The sequence below is a fragment of the Equus asinus genome, chromosome 1 (genome assembly GCF_041296235.1).
Source record: "Equus asinus isolate D_3611 breed Donkey chromosome 1, EquAss-T2T_v2, whole genome shotgun sequence".
In the NCBI taxonomy this organism is placed as follows: domain Eukaryota; kingdom Metazoa; phylum Chordata; class Mammalia; order Perissodactyla; family Equidae; genus Equus; species Equus asinus.
Genome location: NC_091790.1, coordinates 25183828 through 25203569, shown reverse-complemented (window position 1 = coordinate 25203569; position 19742 = coordinate 25183828). Strand labels below are relative to the sequence as shown.

Sequence of the window (19742 nt, the reverse complement as noted above, 5' to 3'; positions counted from 1 at the left end):
CAGCTGACAAACAGGAAGGCGGATCAAAAGGACTCGGGAGGCAGAGGGCACAGTGGAGCTCAGTGGCCTCTGGACGCAGACAGGGCTCTTTAAACCCTGCCTCGACCACGCTGGCCGTGCGCTCTGCCCTCCCCACCGTAAAGCACGGTCGGCCCGGGGTGGGCTGTGGAGAGGTGCCTGGAGGATGCTCAGCTGTCCTCTAACCTCTTCTGAGAACTAAGATCATTCACTGTCTTTACTGCTGTTGTCAACTACTAACTGTCTAAAACCACCACCTTCTTCGAGCTCCACGCGACTTTCAGGGTCAACCTCCAGTCCCTTCGGCACGTCTTCTGCACGCCCCCATGTTCTCTGTGGCGCTCTGCACACCCATGCCACCTGCATGCCTTCCCTCCTCTTCCACACTGCTCCCATGCATCACCTCTGCCCGCAGCACGGGGAGCTGCCCCTCTGTACACTCCCACAATGTCCTGTGACTCTCTGTAACTGCAGTCACATCTCTGGATGACAAGTGAGAACGTGTCTGCCTCGCCCATAACCGGGACCCCTCTGGGGTGAGGATGTTGCGTTTACATCCATCACCACCAAGGCACCCAGTGCCTGCTGACTTTCCAGAGCTCACTCACTTCCCGTACCAATCTGCCTCCCGTGGTCCTTCATGGCCTGGCCCTGCCTCCCTCCCAGCTTCAGCTCCCTCCATCCCCCCTCTGCATTCCAGCGATACCGAGTACCTGATCTACTCCGTCCCAGCCAGACCTCCTCTCCTGCCACGCCCTCGAGAACACTCTCCCCACGATGTGTTCAGGAGGGTAACCACTTAGGAAGTAATCCTGCCATCCTCTCTCGTGAGCCCTTTCTTTCGTCAACGCTCACAACAGCACGTGAGCACTGCCACCTCCTCTGCACTGTGGTCTGTGCCGGCACCCGCCCGCCTGCCTTTTCCCCACAGACCACATTTCTGAAGCTCAGTGGGCACTGACTTGACTAGGATCAGCCACTGGGGCTGGGGCGCTGGTGGGAGACCTGAGGGGAGGAGGGGGAGTTGGGGTACACCCTGCCAGCGTCTCCCACATGCTCTAGCCCCACCAAGCAGGCTCTCCCTGGAGGGCCCAGCTCCTGCCAGACGCCGCCCTCCCGTCATTCCTGAAGCCCTGGGGTGAAAGCAGCTTCTTCCTTTGTTGCTAGTGTCTGGTTGCCTCCCTTACCCCGACTTGGCTTGTCAAGCTCTCCTCACACTGACAATTGTCCCACCTTACACCCTCTCCTGGATGTCCCAGCATGCTCTGCTTTCAGGCCTGCACCCTCAACAGCACACTTACAAACGTTCTCTTCATTACACAGTCCTATTATCTTTTACAAATTTATACTCAGTAGCCTTAGCACACAGACTATATCTTATTCACTTTTCCACAGAAAAATTGCATAACGTCTGAACTAAATTTTATGGAACTGAATCAATGTACCACCCACTTAAAACATAAGAAATTGGACCCAGAAAATGTTATTTTTTCCAAGTGTGGGTTTATTTCAAAATTGTAAAGATTTATATATTATTTTTTATTACATATAATAAGTTTTTAGCTTAAAGAAAAACTTTCACATTTAAAGTTTTTTAAAAAAAGATATTTAAAAAATGTAGACATTTTAAGAGACAAAAAAGCTGAATACACCTTGCAGCACAGGTTTATCCTTAAATATTCACATCTCAAATGCTGTTTAGAAAAGATTAAGAAACTGGCTAAAAATCATCTACAACCGGCAGTGATTAAAATCTCCTTATCTTTGGAAAAGCACATTAATGACACACGATGAATTTCGGGTTACAACGTTACGAGCATCCAACAGTTTAATAGAGCAGGGAGTCTTTACCAGAACACAAAACGGTCTGAAACCGTCCTGGCGCTTGTTTGGGAGTGACTATTGTATCAGTAAAGGCACACTTGACCAAAACCACAACATCGACTTTCCCACGCTTCCTCCGAAGAGTTTCTGATTTTCAACTTAGGAGAGAAGAACAGCATTTAATCACCGCATCCCTGGTGGAAAAAGAGGGAGGAAAACACAATGTAATAATCTGCCTCGAGAGCAACCTTTCAGAAACATTCCTGCCAAGAGACAAGGCATGATCAGCTCTTTAAATCAGAACTCGGCGGAACACCCACTCATGTCCTGATGAACTAAACCTGAGTTGGACGTCCCTGGAAATGAAGAACCGAGACTTGGAAATAACCTGTCAATTTCTGAAATGAGATTTGCTTTAGGCAATCCTTGCCAGCACATGTGCTAATCTTAATATGAAGAAATAAATTTAAATGCCAAAAAGAACTAAGACAGGTGTTCATCAAAAAGAATCAACCACTTGAAACTGAGTAAAAACAGAATGTCTGCCAGGTTCCCTCACCGTTCATATAAGGCGTACAATTTTGCTGTTTTCATATACAACGTATGTTTCCAAATTTCACAAAGAAGCACAGCTGTGCCTCAACAGAATAGTTTTCTGATTCTGCCAGATTTAAGATTGCAATTAGCTTTTTTTTCTCCACAACTAAATTAGTACATTTCTCTGAAAAACTGTAAGAAAATGACAGTTACCTCTTGACATACCGAATAAATATGTTTCTACTGGCTTAAAACAAACATTTATGTACAAGACCTCATCTTGTTCACTTTCTTCCTTTTTTTAAAAGGACAATTTGTTTTGCTAGTCTCCACATCCTATTTCCCGAATATTTGCAGTCATGGAAGATTCGGGAATCTCTTGTCATAATTCCCTAACTGCAAATGTCCATATGGTAAAGTAGGAGTAAATTTCCAACCTATCCATTACATGTTCAAAATGGTTTCACTTTATATGGCAAGCTTCTAGTCATCTCATTAAAAAATAATTTCCTCTTGGGAAGAAAGTAAAAGTCAACAAAACAGAGCCTTTTAAATAATCTTTTAACATGCAAATTGCTAAAATTCAAGTATTTGTGTAAAGAGAGTTAGAGGACCAGAAACAATAAGATGGAATTCAAAGGAGCTCACCTTGCATACGGGATGTATGACAGACTGTACCTGCAAGGAAAATTCAAGCATGTTGAAATGTAATCTAGATGATGCTCTTCTTTATGCCAAATGGCCATGTTCTAACACCATAAAAAACAAAGCAGCAGAATATAGCACAGTGATTCTCCAAGTGTGACCCCAAAAGTCACGATCCCAGGATGATTCTCCAAGTGGACCAGCAGCAGCACCACCACCCCGAGACCTGTTAGAAGTGCCAACCCCTGGGCCCCACCCCATACCTCCCAACAAGAAACTCGGGGTGTTAATCAGCAACCTGTGTTCTAACAAACTCTCTAGGTAATTCTGATGCCTGCTAAAGTTTGAGCTTGTTATAATAAAAAGGTTACCCCTTTTAAATTATTTTTTTTAAATAGAAACAAAAACAAGAATAAACTGCATTCTCCTTTAGGGATAAATAAATCGTTAAGTACAGATTACACAATAAAAAGCAACATATTATAGAAAACTAAGGGATTCAATTTAAATTTTTCCACATACTACTGAAAGGAAGTAAACTATCATCACACAGTTCATTTGTAGCATGTAGAGAACTGCATTTAATATCTGTTGATGTGACATCTATCAGCGGAAAGGCAGAAGCAGGACCAAAAGAAAGACAGATCCCAGATTGGGTCTTACCGAAAAGGAGAGATTTAAGACAGTAAAATCAGGGAGGGGAACCGTAATTTTCTAATCAGTGTAAGACTTACCACGTCATTGACAAGAACTGCAATATGCAGAATAACAAGGCAAGTGCCCTCTTATGCCACTAACAACAGCAAAAACAGAGAAACCAGTTAAGAATTTTTAAAAATATTTTTCACAACCAAGTTCAATTCCTCCCCTTCAAAAATGCAGATGCTAGCTCCATTTATCTTTAATAAATTTTAGTATGACAAATTTAAGATTTAGTACTTAAACTTAGTACTTAATTTAGTACTGTACGTAAATTTAAGATTCTGAAATTTAAACATCCATGAAGTACACTTCCTTTCTAAAAGTCTCTGTGGCCATTAATTTAAATACAGTCATGTGCCACATAACGACGTTTCAGTCAACGACAGACCACATATGCAACAGCGGTCTCATAAGATTAGCACCATAGAGCCTAGGTGTGTAGGAGGCTACGCCATCTAAGTTTGTGTAAGTGCATGCTATGATGTTCACAGGATGAAATCGCCTAAGGATGCGTTTCTCAGAACACATCCCCATCGTTAAGCAATGCATGACTGTACTGCTAAATATATGGCATTAAATAAATATTACCTAAATAATTATGCATGGCTGAAAATATTAAAAGTCTTTAAAGTTAGGTTCTTAAAGTCAACGTTAACTTTTCTAAAATTAGCATTTAAAACCCCACTTAGTTATCAGATCTATATCCTATGTGGAATTTATACATTTTACTCATTTTCACTTCCTCCTTTCCTTGAATTATTTTTTGAAGGAAAACTGTATTTTATTGTGATCTTCTGGAATAATGTAAAATGAACAGTTTCCATGGTTGTTTTAAAATTATCTACTTTCAGAATTCCTTGTCCATTTTTATTTTTTACTTTTATTTACTTCTTCATTTACTTTTAATCTACTGCTCACAAATAAACAGGCTGCTAGACCATTCGAAAACCAGAAGTCAATGTTCCATAGGGATATGCAAAAATTGTTTAAGAATATTCTTTTAAGTTATCATTGGAAAATGAGGTGTAACTGAATTTTCACATAACTAAAGTTCAGTCCTTACATCATCAAAATTAAAAAGAAAATCAGAGCATTTTCTGATAGAGCATTCCTAAGACATATTATACACCACCCTTTCTTCTTTAAAATGTGCAGTTTTCTTGATAGCTCATTAAGCACCTCAAACCCTTCCGGAAGTAGAGGGAACAATAAAATATAATGTACGGTCAGGAGCGACAACGAGTCAGGTGAACTGTGACACTAACTTCTGTAAAGGCTAACGAAGAGCCGTTCACCTTGTCTGCAAGTGGTGCTCTCTAAGCGGCAAGCGATTAAGTTCTTGTGTCTCCTTTGTTTTGGTTGGTTTTCTGGCCCTTTCTCCCTATTAGTTTCGACACTGGGTTACTCACAGTATACTCCCTCATCAGCGGGCCTGCCCGGAAGCTCAGCACAGCCCGGGCAGTGAGGCCAGCAGACAGACACACAGACCCTCAGCGAGGGCCTCTCAGGGCTCGGGACTGATGGAGGAGCCAGCCTGAGCAAAATAAGCACGAACTCCCCTGTGTCTGTCTCAGGTGGCAGAATCTATGGCAAGCCTAGCCACTAACTCGATGTGACCATACACAATTTTAGGGACGTTCGATCTTTGGTGGGTTTTAAGAAGCAAGACTTTGAGCTCTTTTGAGATGACAGTGTGAGGACACTTAGCTGGTGAGGGGCCACAGAGTCAGTAGAAAGAAGGCATTGGTTGGTCTAACTTACCCAAAGAGCAGCACACAGGGTAAAGACGAAACACAACTACAGGAAAGGAAAGAGAAAAGTGTACATGTGAGTCCTTTCAAAAGCTTAAAAGAATGCATAAACTATCTGCATTCATTTGCATGGATAACATACGATAGAACAAAATTAATGAGACAGTATTCCATGAGTGTTATTTAAAGTCTATGACTGCAATATTCCTTAGCAAAGTGGAAGCACCTGGTAAATAATCTGTTGACTGAATCAACAGAAAGAACGTCTGCAGAACGATCTAGAGTGACGACAGCTGTTCTTAAGAAGGCTCATGTCAGTGTTTAGTAACAGAAGACCACCAACACAGTATCCAGTACAACTGCTAACACACAGCAAATTCTCCTTTACTTGGCTTTACACAGAAATCCACTGTAACGATTTTCACACAGAGAGATTACATCGTCACCCTACATCCCTGTGTCCCCCAAGGAGGCAGGGGAGTGAAAATGAGAGGAAGGTGACGGCAAGGGGGACATGCGGGAGGCTTGGAGACAGAGACCTCGGTGAGATGCCAGCGCTGACGCCCAGGAGCCGAGAGTCCCTTGTCAAGTTAGTCATCTGGTCCTGACCTCGGTTATCTGCTCTTTAAAGTGAGGACAGTGTCTAGCTACGTGCTCTACAGGGCTGTGAACAGGGAACGAATCAGAATCTGCCTGTAAGGCGCTGGGCACTCAGAAGTCGCTAAGTAAGTGGCAGCATTTCTTTGCCATCATTGTTAGGCATACTCTGCCACCAGCAGCAAATCAGACCATGGAGAAGCACTCAGCCGGAAACGTTAAGACTCAAGTCATCGCCAAAGTTATATCATATAAATAACTAATGGTCTCTTTCAGGAAATATTTTGTTATTTCTAAATGTTTGAACAGTCTCTCAACTTCACGATTGTCTGCATAAGTAGGGAACATTACTAAGACAGGTTCCAGGACTTCCGAAACAAAAGCAATCTATGTAAAATCTCCGTGGAATACAAACTTTTCATAGTCCAACAGTGTAAAGTTTTTTCCTCTGGCAAAGAGGTGGGGAAAGACTCACAGACATTACAGTGGGAACATTTCCTCACTTGTAAATCTACTGGGATTAGTTGTGTTTCAAAAGTTAATTAGTGGTTAAAAGGACAGACTAGCTAAGGCTGATACTTAAATTCAACAACACGCTTTAAGGCAGGAGACACAGAGCAAGACTTAGGGATCAAGGCTCGGTGAAGGGGGGCCTTGGGTTCCTCTGCCTATAACACCCCAAACGATGATCAGCTAAGAACCCAAAATGCATGACAATAAAGCTATGCCTCTAACCCCAAGCAGAGCCCTCCCTGTTCAAAGATAAAGAGAACACTGCACTGTGCAGTGACGACCTGCTGGCTGGTACAGAACCCACAGGTGATGAAAGGGTGTACTTAGGGCACTGCTCCAGAGGCCATGCTGCTGGAAAGACAAGTATGGTCCTGCGCCCCACAGCGACGTCTCAGTCAACCACAGACCACACAGATGACGGGGGTCACGTACGATTAGTACCATACAGCCTAGGTGCGTAGTAGGCTGTACCACCTAGGTTTGTCTAAGTGCACTCTATGATGTTCACACAAGTACAAAATGGCCTAATGATGCATTTCTTAGAACATAACCCTGTCATTAAGTGATGCACGACTGCAATCAAACAGAGAAGGGACAAAAGCCAGGTGACAAGCTACTTCAATTCAGACAACTCCCTCTGAACAGACTCAAACGGACCCAGAAGTGACCTGTCGTCCAGTTCCCCCCTCCAAAGGGCGCACACAGCAGATAAGAAACGCTCTACAGGGCTTGCATATGAAATGCATCCAGCTCTAAGCGTCATTGTAAATACACAGAGCTACCGTGTCAGACACACGCAACAGAGGGCAGGATGCCCCCCGCCAAACACTTCAGGTAATGCTGTACAATCCAAACTCTGAACACACAGCCTCAAGGACATGAATATTACATTCAACAAGAGAAACAGAACAACAGTACACACATTCGAGCAGGCAACGCTGGAAAAAAATGCAAAAAATACTTCAATAAAAGGTCTTTGTAAATTTTCATTGTATACTTACAAGCATGATAACTGTTGCAAACAATCTTGTCGTTTCAAACATTTTCTTCAGTTGCTTCACAGGTCCCATTAAAAAGCATGTACTATTTGAAACAAATAAGAGAACTAAGAAATGGCTCTACTAATTTATCTGGCAATATAAAAATAAATGCTTTTAAGAAAAGAACAGAAATCCTATGTTAGTTTATCAATAAAAATCTCTCCCACTAAATCTGTTTTCTTTATCCTTAACATTTAAAGGAAACTTTAATCTGAGTTCTCTATGACACAGCAATGCCTTTTTACAAATTATTCATGGCGTTATCTAGGGCCACAGGTGAGCAGGACAGCCAAAGTGATCCTAAACAGGAAGTCTGTCTTCAATCTGTGCCAGCGCAGCCACTCCCACCTCCTATCTCCACGCTTATCACCCGTCAGAACAAGAAGAAACCGCCAGCCACAGTCACTGCCAGTTCAAAGCCTCTAGTAGCAGCGCAACATGAAACGGCTACGCCAGCCTTCTTTCCGACCGCGGTCTGAAGGAGAATCATGAGGACGAGCCCAGGAAAGCTGACTGAGCTCGGGCTGGCTCATGCCCGTTCACTCGACAATATCTCTGAGCCAGAAAATTCCTGAGGATACAGCAGGTCACCTCTGAAAGCTAAGTGCACCCAACTACTCCAACAGATGTCAACACACCCAAAGATGCACCAAAGATCCTGGGAGAGGAATGCCGGAGCGCCCAATCCAAAGTGCTGCTGGGCCGTGGCACGCATCACCTGTCTGCTGTCTCTGCTCAGCACCATGACCATCACAAGAGCACAAGAGCAGGCACTGGGGCACAGCAGCTCTAAGGCCGACTCCGGAGGACTGTCTGGTGGGAAGTCAGCCTCATCACCTTGCTAGGCACATCACCAGGCAGCGACCACCTTCTCTGTGCTACCACCCCCCGCTATAAGGTGGGGTGATGACAGTGCCCACCTCATAAACTGGCATAACATACCAAACACTTCAAAAAGTCCCTGGACACAGTAAGTGCCCCCAAATGCTGGCTATTCCTGCCACTGACACTCTATTATGGCAGCTGACACATAGCAGGAGTCAACAAATATTTATTGAAGGAACATAAACTTTGTGGCTGAATTCATGGTATGAATAGAGCTACAGAAATATATCCTATTAGGAAAGTGCTTATTAGAAAGGAAAATTTTGATAGTGATAGCAAACACAACATTTTTAGAAGTCAAACTTCTATACATACCTGGCTAATGCAGAAATATTTCCAAGGGTATAAAACACTGCAAAAAGCTTTATGCCACCAGGAAGCCACAGCAATCCAGTTCCCTGAGTTAAGATATTACAGTTATTTAAAAACAATTTTACCACTGTAATGGCTTAAAATACAAATATGCTAATATAAGAGTAATAATAATGAAATAAATTAAAAAATAAAATTTAAGTATAAATGTGCTTATAGTCTCTAGTTATAGAGTTTAAAAAATCAGTTAATTTCTAACGTTATTTGCTAATTCTAATCTTCTGCTTATTTGCATATAAGTATATATAAATAAGCCATAACACAACCTTCTGTATACATGTAAATCTCATGCTACTTAAATATTCTTTTTAAATGGCCAGTTAAAAAAGTAATTAACGCATCTAAATGACTGATTCTGCAGCTCTCTTAACACCTTTGATTTTTGTTAAGTATTTTAACAATCCATAAAACCCCCCAAAATATTAATTTCTACATCCCTGTATTGGTGTCCACCCCTTTATTTCAGGTGACTAAATGCGTCCCATCAAAATCGTCTCACAGCAATCCAGATCAAGTGGACTGCCTGATGGTACTGGACGGCATTATTAGTCTGACATGAAATGAAAATTATTAAGCAATATAAAGCCTTAACTCACGAGGAGCGAGAAGAAAACGCCACTCACGAAGCATATGGCAAACCACTTCAACCTGGTGTTGAAACTAAGGGTCGAGGCATCCAGGACCTTCAGAGAGAAGGGAAATGAGAACAGGCTCTGAAGCGGCCACTCAGCAACCCGATTCCTCACACTGTGCCGAGGCGAGGTCCCATTCTAGCCTCCACAACGACCCTTGGTTTTACTTTGCGTATTGGAGCACTGTTTAACAACATTAAGATTCACGGCTGTAGGGGCCGGCCCCATGGCCGAGTGGTTAAGTCCGCCCGCTCCACTTCGAAGGCCCAGGGTTCGGATCCTGGGCGTGGACATGGCACCGCTCATCAGGGCATGTTGAGGCGGCGTCCCATGTGCCACAACTAGAAGGACCCACAACTAAAATATATAACTATGTACCGGAGGGATTTGGGGAGAAAAAAGCAGAAAAAAGAAGAAGATTGGCAACAGTTGTTAGCTCAGGTGCCAATCTTAAAGATTCACGGCTGTGACGGGAAATGTGAACGTGGGCCGGGATCAGAGGGTCCTGAGGATCACTGTTCACTGTGCCAGGTGTGAAAACAGCACTGTGTTGGTGGACTTACAAAGCCCCACCTGTTGGGGACAGCAGTGCACGCTGGGTGGATGAAATGACCTAACTGCACGTATGAGATATATTATATGAAATATATTATAAAATACTCGATGATCAAGAAACAGGGGCAGGACGAAAGAAGGGAGGCAAAACGCTGCCGAGGGTTGAGGCCGGGTCAGGTACACAGGGCTCACCACCCCTACTCTGCCCGTGTCCGTCTGAGGTGAGGGGCCCTACGTGCAGAGCCTGAGACGGGGGTCCTTGTGCAGGAACTGCTCTCAGGAGAAACCCTGAGGGAAGCTGGACAGAGCAGGGGAAGGATGGAGCAAGGATGTGGCCTCAGCTGCAGTTCAGCTGGGCCTGCAGTGTAAACTGCACCCGAGTGGCAGGCAGCCGGCCTCTGGAACCCACCTGCCGTCAGGTGGTCACCAGCTGCAGGTGGACTGGGGGTAACTGCAGGACCTCCAGGGTGAGCCAAAGGGTACAGCTGTGAGCCGCTGGGTGATGGGCATAGCCCCCTAACAACAGGGAACTGGGCAGCCACCAGCACTGTCACCACTAGATACATCTGACAACTTCCATTATAAAAAGTTCATTTCAAACCAACTTATGCAAACTTGGGTATCTCCTCAGCCATTATTAAAAACACATTTTTGAAATGATAATTTATTCTCGAGCAACAATATTCCTGTATGCCATGCAAAATCTAACCAAATTATGTGGGGGGAAAAGTATGAATTACTCTGCATACTTTATAGAGTACAATAATCAAGCATGCAGTAATGATTAAGTAGACATTTAGATTACTGAGTATACTACTAAAATTTATTTTCTCAATAAGGCTGAAAAAGTATCAACAGCAGCTGTTTCAAGAAACTAGAAATATACATTAAGAATTTATATACCAAAATTAAAATTTCTAACTTATATACCATGTATACTTAAAAATAAGACCACATGCTTATAAAGTATTTTCAAGAATAATGAAGCAAAAGCAGAAAGTTTTATATGCAAAAGCTCAAAATACCTTTGGTTACGTTCCTTACCTCCACAGATTAATCTGTGAATCCTTATGTAGCATGAAAAGGAGATAAAAATAACTGAGTAAAGATTCTGTCAATGTAACGTATATCACTTTTTAACATATCTTAAATTTTTTTTTAAATTTGCTTTAATTCACAGACATTCTTGTTTCCAGCAATCTTACCTGTTTATAGCAAAAACGATCACTGGATTTTAAACAAAGAATGAACTTGCCTATAAAAACATCTAAATTTCATTCTTTCTGATCAGAAAGAACACACATCGAGTGTATTTTAACTACAGAACAGAATAAACCCTGAAGATCGCACATTACACAGGAAGATCTAGTGGTTCGTAAAGAGGCGGCATGGCATCGTAAGCAAGCGCGACTTCTAAACGGTGGGTGTGAGCGCACCAGGGTGAGAAGGGCTTAATGAGAGGAAAAGTATCCATTTTTGCTTTCTTTTACAAGTTTAAGTCACCCACTGTTCATAAGTTCAACTTCTGGTTTTCAACAGCTGGTCTCTTTTTCATTCGGCACGCTTATTTGTGTAACAGTAGGTATTTTCCCCTTATTACCATCTCACATGAGATGATCTTTAAAATGAAGCATATGATGAATTATTTCCATTTGGAAATATGGAATAGTCAATCCACAAGCAAATGATTTGTCTCAAGCCTTGCAAATTGTCCAGGATACAGAAACAAATCAGAGATTTCCTAGGTCCTGAATGGGAAAGTTATACAACGCTTCACCATGCAAGAGAACCTGGCACCGCACGCTCACGTCGAGACAGGAGGGCGCCAGTGCTCCAGGCCCCCTTCAGCACAAGCATTTAGGAGCTGCGTTCCTGGGCACCCAGGATCAGGAACGAGCCCACCACCACCACCAGCTGTGTCAATTTCTTAAACATAGTCTCAGAAAAGAAATACACAATATACATCGACACTGCTACCAATTATTCATTTGTAATCAAAGGAAGAGGAAGCAAAGAGAAATCTCTGGAGAGCAGGAGTGTGACTCTTGCATTCTCTGGTGTCCTCTTCCTGCTGCAACACATAAACAGCACTGCCTGGAACCCGAACTTGATTAATGGAAAAACTAGGTGAAAGTATAATGGAGGAGAACATCTTCATCGCAGCCCCAACATTACAGATGAATGAATGAACCCGCAGCACAGCAGACGCTTCTTTCCTTCGGCGATGGAGAAGCGGGAGATCGACCTTATCACAAAGGGGACAGCTGCAGAGCCCTGAGCCTTGCCTGGGGCTACCACCATTGGAATAAAGGGAGAACACTGTGGCTTTAAACTAATGAACGCACTGAATGCAGTATTCTTAAAACACCTCTTTCAGTGTATAAAAAGATCAAGATGAGCAGACAGTGAGCACAAGAAATAGGCATCCACAGACCCTCTAGAGTCGGGTCCTCACCTACCTCCTCAGGTGCCCTCCCCCTTACTAGGAGGCTCACACAAACAGCACCCCCACCCTCCTCATTTCCGTCACCTACTGCTCTCCCCGTCATTCTCTCCCACTCAGGACCCCTGATCACAGGTGCCACCTCGGATCCAACCAGAGTTTTGGATGATTTCAACATCCACATGGACAGCCTGGCCTTTCTGTTCCTAGTCCCCTACTCTCAACGGCCTTTCCCCTGCACTCCACTCAGTGACCCAGGGCATTCTTACCACCTGAAATTACTCCATCTCCAAACCTTGAGCTACTGCTCTCCAGCCCCACCCCAAAGCCCTCCCGGAAGCACTGATCCAACGGCTCCTGCCTCCACTGCTCTGTGGCCTCTGGGACCTTTATCCAGCCCAGCGATCCTCTCCTTTCTTTTCCGTGGAAATTACACCGTACCTCATGTCAATCAGACATTCAAATTCCCTTTCCACTGCATCCATCTGGCAAATCCCACCACGACTGAAGCCTGCCTTCCTCTTCCTCTGGGCAGAGTTGAGTCACGCAGCAGGAGAGGGCATCGTAACCCGGTCAGCACCAACTTCAAATGGGCCCAGATGCTGCCTGTCCAGCAACCTGACACGTGTTGTTGTTTCTAAGTCACCTTCTCTCTCGCCCTACCACCCACTGACTATTTCAAACCTCCAGTTCTGGCTCTGACACTTTCACTGCCAGCAGATGACTTCCCCTATTTCACACAGAAAATGGAAGCCGCTAGTGGGAACCCCTCTACTGCCTGCCGCCACCACCAAGCCCACCTCAAGAACATCCTCTGTTCCTTTCCTCAGATTAACGCAGAGGAGCGAAGGTCAACCCGGTTACCGTGCTTCCAATCCCCACCCTCTGACCTTCGCAGGAAACTTACCGCATCTCCAATCATGAACCATGCTCTCTCCCTGAGACCATTTCCATCAACGCGTTAAACATGCTTAAGCCTCTTCCATCTTAAACAAATAAAAAGCTGACTTGATTCCACCCTGCAGCCTCTGCTCATTCACTAATTCACTCAACAAATACCTACTGAGGGCTCCTAGGTGCCTGTTCTAAGTACTGGGTGAGGAGTCTGGCTCCTAGTTAAAAGCTGTCCCGGGGGAGGCTGCCCTCCCCACGGCAGGCTTCATGCACAGACCCTGCATTGCAGTCTCTAAAAGGAGCTGCAGTCACGGACTCAGCCCCAGCAGGTCATGCCATCTCACACATCTCAGCCCTGAGGCCCCCATTCCAGCGGTTCTTTTTTTTCTTTTCTTTTCTTTTTGAGGAAGTTTGGCCCTGACCTAACATCTGTTACCAATCCTCCTCTTTTTGCTTGAGGAAGATTGTTGCTGAGCTAACATCTGTGCCAATCTTCCTCTATTTTCTATGTGGGATGTGGCCACAGTGTGGCTTGATGAGTGGTGCTAGGTCCGCACCTGGGCTCCAAACCTGTGAACCCCGGGCCACGGAAGCAAAGTGTGTGAACTTAACCACTACGCCACCAGGCCAGCCTCCCAGGGTTTCTTTAACCAAGCTCTTCTCCCACAGGGCCTCCTCACAGGGGACGAGGAGACCCTGAAGACACTTTTCGCCTCTCCGACTCAGTCCACTCTTAGCCTCCCCACTTGCCCTCCTCCCCTGACCTCAGGCTCCATAAAACTGTTGTTGGGGGCTCCCTCAGCAGTGAGACGTTCCCCACGTCCTGGCTGATCCACCTGGCCCCTGACCAGTGTCCATTCTAGGGGGGAAATGGAACCGAGGGGAGTGGGCACTTCCTCCAGTTTTAGCTTCTTGCTTATCCCATTGCAGATAGTGATTTAAGGCTGAACTGGCCCTTTCCTTCTTGGCCCATTGCTTTAATTGGCTACTCCAGACACGTGACAGCCCAGCTAGCTCTCTCCCAGCTGGGCTGAGCTCTGACACTGGGTAACACAACAGTGAACACAGTAAGATCGCTATCTTCAAATAAGCAGATGCCTGTAAAGCAGAACATCAGGTCTGGCAAGAGCTGTGAAGAGACTCTAAGCAGGTTAAAGGGTGGAGAGTGGCGAGGGAGGCGCGAGGGTCAGTCATATTGGGAAGTCCTGCTGGAGGCCCTTCTGGGAGGTGACGCGAGCAGAGACCTGACTGAACTAAGGACTAAGCCAAGCAAAGGTCAGAGAGAGAGCCCCAAACTCCTTGTCCCCCCAAACCTCCTCCTCGTCCCCCCAAACTGCCTCCTCGTCCCATTTCTCAACCTGCACTCTAGAAACCAGCGCCTGTCCCCCTTGTCGGACCCCGGCTTAGGAAGAGCCAGCACAGGTAAAGCCCAGGGGAGAACCCTGAAAGCTGATGGGCTCCCGACCCAGCCATGCCCACTCTCCTCAGCCACTAGCTCCCCTGCCCTATCCGACGAGAACCATCCAGACAGGAAAGCAACTTCCCCCTCCTTCATTCCAAGGGACACTCTTAAGACTCCAGTCTCCCTTCTGTCTCGACCGCACTGGACATTTCACCCCCTCCCCCTGCCCAGAAACACTCTCTGCCATCGACTCCTCCGACAGTGCTCTCTTCTGCTTTGCCTTCTGCCATGCAGGCTACTCCTTCTAACGGTCTCCTCGGCGTCTCTCTCCCTCCACGGGGAAATGGAACGTGTTCTGCTGAGCCTTCTCCTCGCCCTTCTCTGTACCTCTCCCTAATCCACCTTGTCCACCTGCACAACGTGAGCAGAGGGAAACAGATAAGGCAAGACTACGCTTACAATCTCTGAAGGGAGAAAGGGAGGGAGGGAGCTTAATCCGTGTAACAACAGCTATTTTTCTTGTTACCATATCCCATTGATCTTTAAAATGAGACCTTAAGACAGACAGTTTCCATCTGTAAATACTCAAATCCACAAGGTACACTCAATCCACAGGAAAATGGCTTGTCTCCTGCAAACTGCCCGTTAAATAAAGGTGGTGGCGGGTCAAATAAGAGACCTCTGTGGCACACTCACACGTTACAGCCTTGCTGCCTCAGCACCAACAGGTGCCTTACACCCATGCCCTAGTTGTCCAAACCCAAACTAGTCACTCCTTCACTGGCTCAGCAAAGACTTATGAACAGATGTCATATGCCAGGGACCTGGTAGGTTCTAGACAAACAGTAAAGAACAAGACGAAGAAGACCCCAGCACTTACGGAAATACATTCAAATGGGGGGAACAGGTTACAGACCAGGGTAAGTTCCATGAGGAAACAGAGAAGATACTGGATATCAGGAAGGGGGCCTCTCTGAAGAGGTGGCTAAGTGGAGGCAAAAGGAAATGACAAATTCAACCCTGAAAAGAGCCATGTTAGGGGCACCTGAGAAAAAGGAAATGCAACGGCCAAGTCCCCCAGGCAGATAAAAACGAATGGCTTAGACTGGGGAGAGGAAGCCGAGTGAGCACAGGGGACCCCGGGGAGGGTGGTAAGGGGTGAGGTGGAGCGGTGGGCAGAAGTTGGGCTGTGCAGAGGTCTGTGGTGCCGTGAAAGGAGTTTGGATTTTATTCCAAGTGCTACAGGAAGTCACATGCTCTGACGCGACTCTCTAAGACCTGGCTCAGGTCTCTGCCCCCTTGATATCTTTCCAGATCTCCCACAGGAGGGCCCAGAACTCTGGCTACTCTGTCTCTCTCCTGGCCTCCCAACCACGTGAGCAGGAGCACGGAGCAGCCCCAGATCTCAGGATGCTCCCCCAGCAACACTCGCCGCCTCCCCTAAGTCCTCAATCTGTCCTGAGCCAACCTCGTCAAGTCCTCCATCACTCCCAGGGCACTCCCCCCATCCCTGAACACCACCAGCAAACTCCCTACATCCTCCCCCTCTTCTGCAACCACTCCCCACCTCCTGCTCTGTCTGCAATCTGGTCTCCCCTGCACCCTCTCAAGTGGGGCGTGTCTTCCTGCCCACATGTCCTGTCACTGGGACAGGAGGTGGGCTAAGGGAATGCTCCCTCCTCACTGCTGCTTCCCATGCCTTCCTCTGCCCCAGAAACACCTGCTTTCAAGATCTGGCCATCATGCTAGGCCACCTGCTGCTCCTCCTCACTGTGTTCCTGGGTCACACTTCTCCTTCCACCTCGTTCTTCACACCTCTCGCTACTATTTATGGGTTCCTGTATTACCATGATGCTTCGCCAAACTGGTTATAGAATTGAGCGAAAGCGGATGCTTCTCTTTTAGTCTTTGAACCCTCACACAGAGCTCAGAATCCTGCCCACGAGAGGTGCTGCAAAAATATGACAGGCAGGGAAGTTAGGAAGGGGGACAAATAAAACACCCCTACATCAGCACTCTTCGATTTTAAGTGTTCCACTTCTCCGACAGGCACACAAGAATTTGCCAGCATGCAAATAAAAATACTTATAAAGCAGTTCCCGCTCCACTCCTATTTTTAACCCTCTCACTAGAGGAAGTAACCCTTATCAAGTCTCGTGGGTAAAGCACAGAGACAAGGGGGTTTTCCTGTTTTTGATTTTTTAAAATCTCCTACCAGGGCTCAAAGCCTTAACAGACAACCTTTAATTCAGTATTATTCCACTTCTCGACGACCTGTTCTTTTTTTTCTCTCCAGTCTTGCTACTTGCAAAAGACACACGCACACAGCACTTCATTTACGCCCAGGAGCAAAGAGATGCAACCAAACTTTAAGATTTCGGCTTTCTGCGGCTCGCAGGACGAAGGACCTGCACACGTAGCGGCACTGGGCCCGTGCACATGTCAGGCGCAGAAAACCAAGTCGGGTGGGTGAGAGGAGTGGAGGATCATTCAGGGGAGAGAGAGACAGGCAGCTACCGGGGTCCCGAGAGCCAGAAGGCCCATTTGGGGGAATAGGGGGGTATCTCAAAGGTAGCTTCTGCAGACACCATGAGAACCGGGGATGCTCCCAGACTTTTCCGAGGACCGGGAGTGGAGCCCTCCTGCATTAACTGGGGTCAGAGGGGCCCCCGCCCGGCACCCGTTCACCCCGCTCCACCTGCCCCCGCCGCGCCCGGGGGTCGGGGGCCGCGGAAACCGAGGATGACGGCCAGGGTCTGGGTGCACCGAGACCGAGGATGACGGCCGGGGTCCGGGGCACCGGGACCAAGGATAACGGCCGGGGTCGGGGACCGCGGGGACCGAGGATGACGTTCGGGGGTCACCGACAACGACGATGGGGGCCGGGGGTCGGGGGGCACCGGGACCGAGGATGATGGCCGGGGTCGGGGGGCACTGGGACCAAGCATGGCGGCCGAGGGTCAGGGGGCACCGGGACCGAGGATGATGGCCGGGGTCGGGGGGCACTGGGATCGAGGACGGCGGCCGGGGGTCGGGGTCCGCGGGGACCGAGGATGATGGCCGGGGTCGGGGGGCACTGGGATCGAGGATGGCGGCCGGGGGTCGGGGTCCGCGGGGACCGAGGATAACGGCCGGGGTCGGGGGGCACCGAGACCGAGGATGGCGGTCGGAGGTCTGGGGCCGCTGGGACCGAGGATGGCGCTCGGGGACGGACGCGGGCTGGCTACCTGCGAGGTCAGGCCCTGCTCCTCGTCGTCCTGGCCGCTCAGGACCCGCCGCAGCTTCTCCATGGCCCTGCTCCCGGGCGCAGCGGCCGCCACAAGCTCGCCGGCCTGCCGAGCCCACCCAGCCACAGGAAGCCGAAACCAGAAACCACTCGCGCCGACCGGAAGTGCGGACTGGCCCGCTTCCGGCGCGCCCGCGCGGCCGCCGTAGCCGCTCGCGCATGCGCACTAGGCCCCCGCGGGCCGTGGAGCGTGAGAGTAGGTACTTGCTGCACTGACCTGGCCGCTGGTCGGGTGGAGGTGGTCTCGCGAGCAGGCAGGGCAGCCGCGGGTCCGCCCTGCCCGAATGTCCCCGGTCGCTGCCTCCCATCACATGGAGTGGGGACACAGCGGGCTCACACTCGTTGCTTGTTGGATGAAGGGACCCACGAACACAGATCTTCACCAGGGTTCTTGACGCTGGTGCCCAGACCCGCGTGCAGTACCGCAGACCCGCGTCCACTGCCGAGATCCGCGTCCAGTACCGCAGACCCGCGTGCAGTCCCGCAGACCCGCGTGCAGTGCGCATTCCCGCCTGCTGTACCGCAGACCCGCATGCAGTGCCCAGACCCGCGTGCAGTACCGCAGACTCGCCACCATTGCCCAGACCCGCGTCCAAAACAGCAGACCCGCGTGCAGCGCCCAGACGCGCGTCCAGGCCTGCAGACTTGAGGTCCAATTCTGCAGACCCAAGGCCCAGTACTGCAGGCCAGCGTCCAGTACTGCAGTGCCTCAGACGGGACGTTCAGGCCTGACACCAGTAGGAGAAGAATCCTGGAGGCCAATTTGGGAAGACTGACAGGCATGGGTTCAGTCTAAACTGGACACCAACTTACCAGGAGTGAAGTTCTCAAAATATCTTCTCTTGGAAGGAGTCAGGGAAGGAAGGGCAGGCTTTGCGGGCCGGCAGTTCTGTGCCCTGATTTCAGCCCTGCCACAACAGTGTGGCGCTGGGGACTAGCCGTCTCCCAGCCGGGGCTCCTCATCAGAACATGACAACACCTACTTTTCAAGATTAAATGAGACTATACTTCAAATTATCCCACGAGAAATAGCAGGAGACTGCCTTAGTCCTTTTTACCCATGAGAGGTGTTTATTAAGTCAGTTCGTCTTCCAACTAGGGAGGAGAGTGAAGCCCTGGGTGGAAGCACGCGGATGGCGCTGCCTTTCTGTTCCAATCCAACACTTCCCTCCTCTTGCCTTTAGGCAGCAGTTGTCAGAACAGCTCACTTTTTCTGTGGATGGCATCAGCAACAGAAGCAAGCACTGAAACATGAGAGAAAAGCATTAAGGTCTCTCTGGGAAAATAAGAAGCATACTTAGAACTAAGGCTGTGTGTTTCTAAAGGTTTGTCTCCTCTCCTCATTTCAGTCGTCTTTGCAATCAGGTATTCCTAACTTCTTCTTTCCCACCCACACTCTGACAACCAGTCCTGTCCCCTCTGTGCAGAGTGCCTCGCTCCCTGGCTCTTCAGCTGTGAGCCCAGGTAACCACGGCAACAGACTGATGCTAGGCAGCTGGCTTTGTTCACGCCCAAAGCATTCTGGGCCTCAGTTCTGAAGGAGGAAAAGCTGTTGTGTTACTTTTTGACCAAGCTTCACTATCATGTCCAGAGAAGTGATTAAGACAAGCTTACGAGATATAGTAAACGACCAGTGTTTAAATCTT

At 47.8% G+C, this 19742-nt stretch overlaps 1 protein-coding gene across 1 annotated transcript; it reads right to left on the bottom strand.

The window, feature by feature from the left end:
* Positions 1–1501: 1501 nt before the first annotated feature.
* On the bottom strand, positions 1502–18229 carry SFT2D1 (SFT2 domain containing 1). Its single transcript, XM_014858382.3, has 8 exons — positions 18038–18229; positions 9481–9567; positions 8828–8910; positions 7589–7670; positions 5488–5523; positions 3759–3817; positions 3028–3057; positions 1502–2036 (listed from the first exon to the last, which is right to left on the bottom strand). The coding sequence occupies exons 1-8, from the start codon at positions 18098–18100 to the stop codon at positions 1997–1999; spliced, it is 480 nt and encodes a 159-aa protein (XP_014713868.1). The 5' UTR covers positions 18101–18229; the 3' UTR covers positions 1502–1996.
* Between the last annotated feature and the right edge of the window lie 1513 nt (positions 18230–19742).

Coding starts and splice junctions, on each gene's coding strand:
- SFT2D1 (XM_014858382.3), bottom strand. CDS start 18,100: ATGGAGAAGCTGCGGCGGGTCCTGAGCGGCCAGGACGACGAGGAGCAG. Junction 8,911..9,480: donor GCGTTTTCTTCTCGCTCCTC/GTGAGTTAAGGC, acceptor ATCTTAACTCAG/GGAACTGGATTGCTGTGGCT. Junction 2,037..3,027: donor TCATACATCCCGTATGCAAG/GTGAGCTCCTTT, acceptor TTTTTCCACCAG/GGATGCGGTGATTAAATGCT.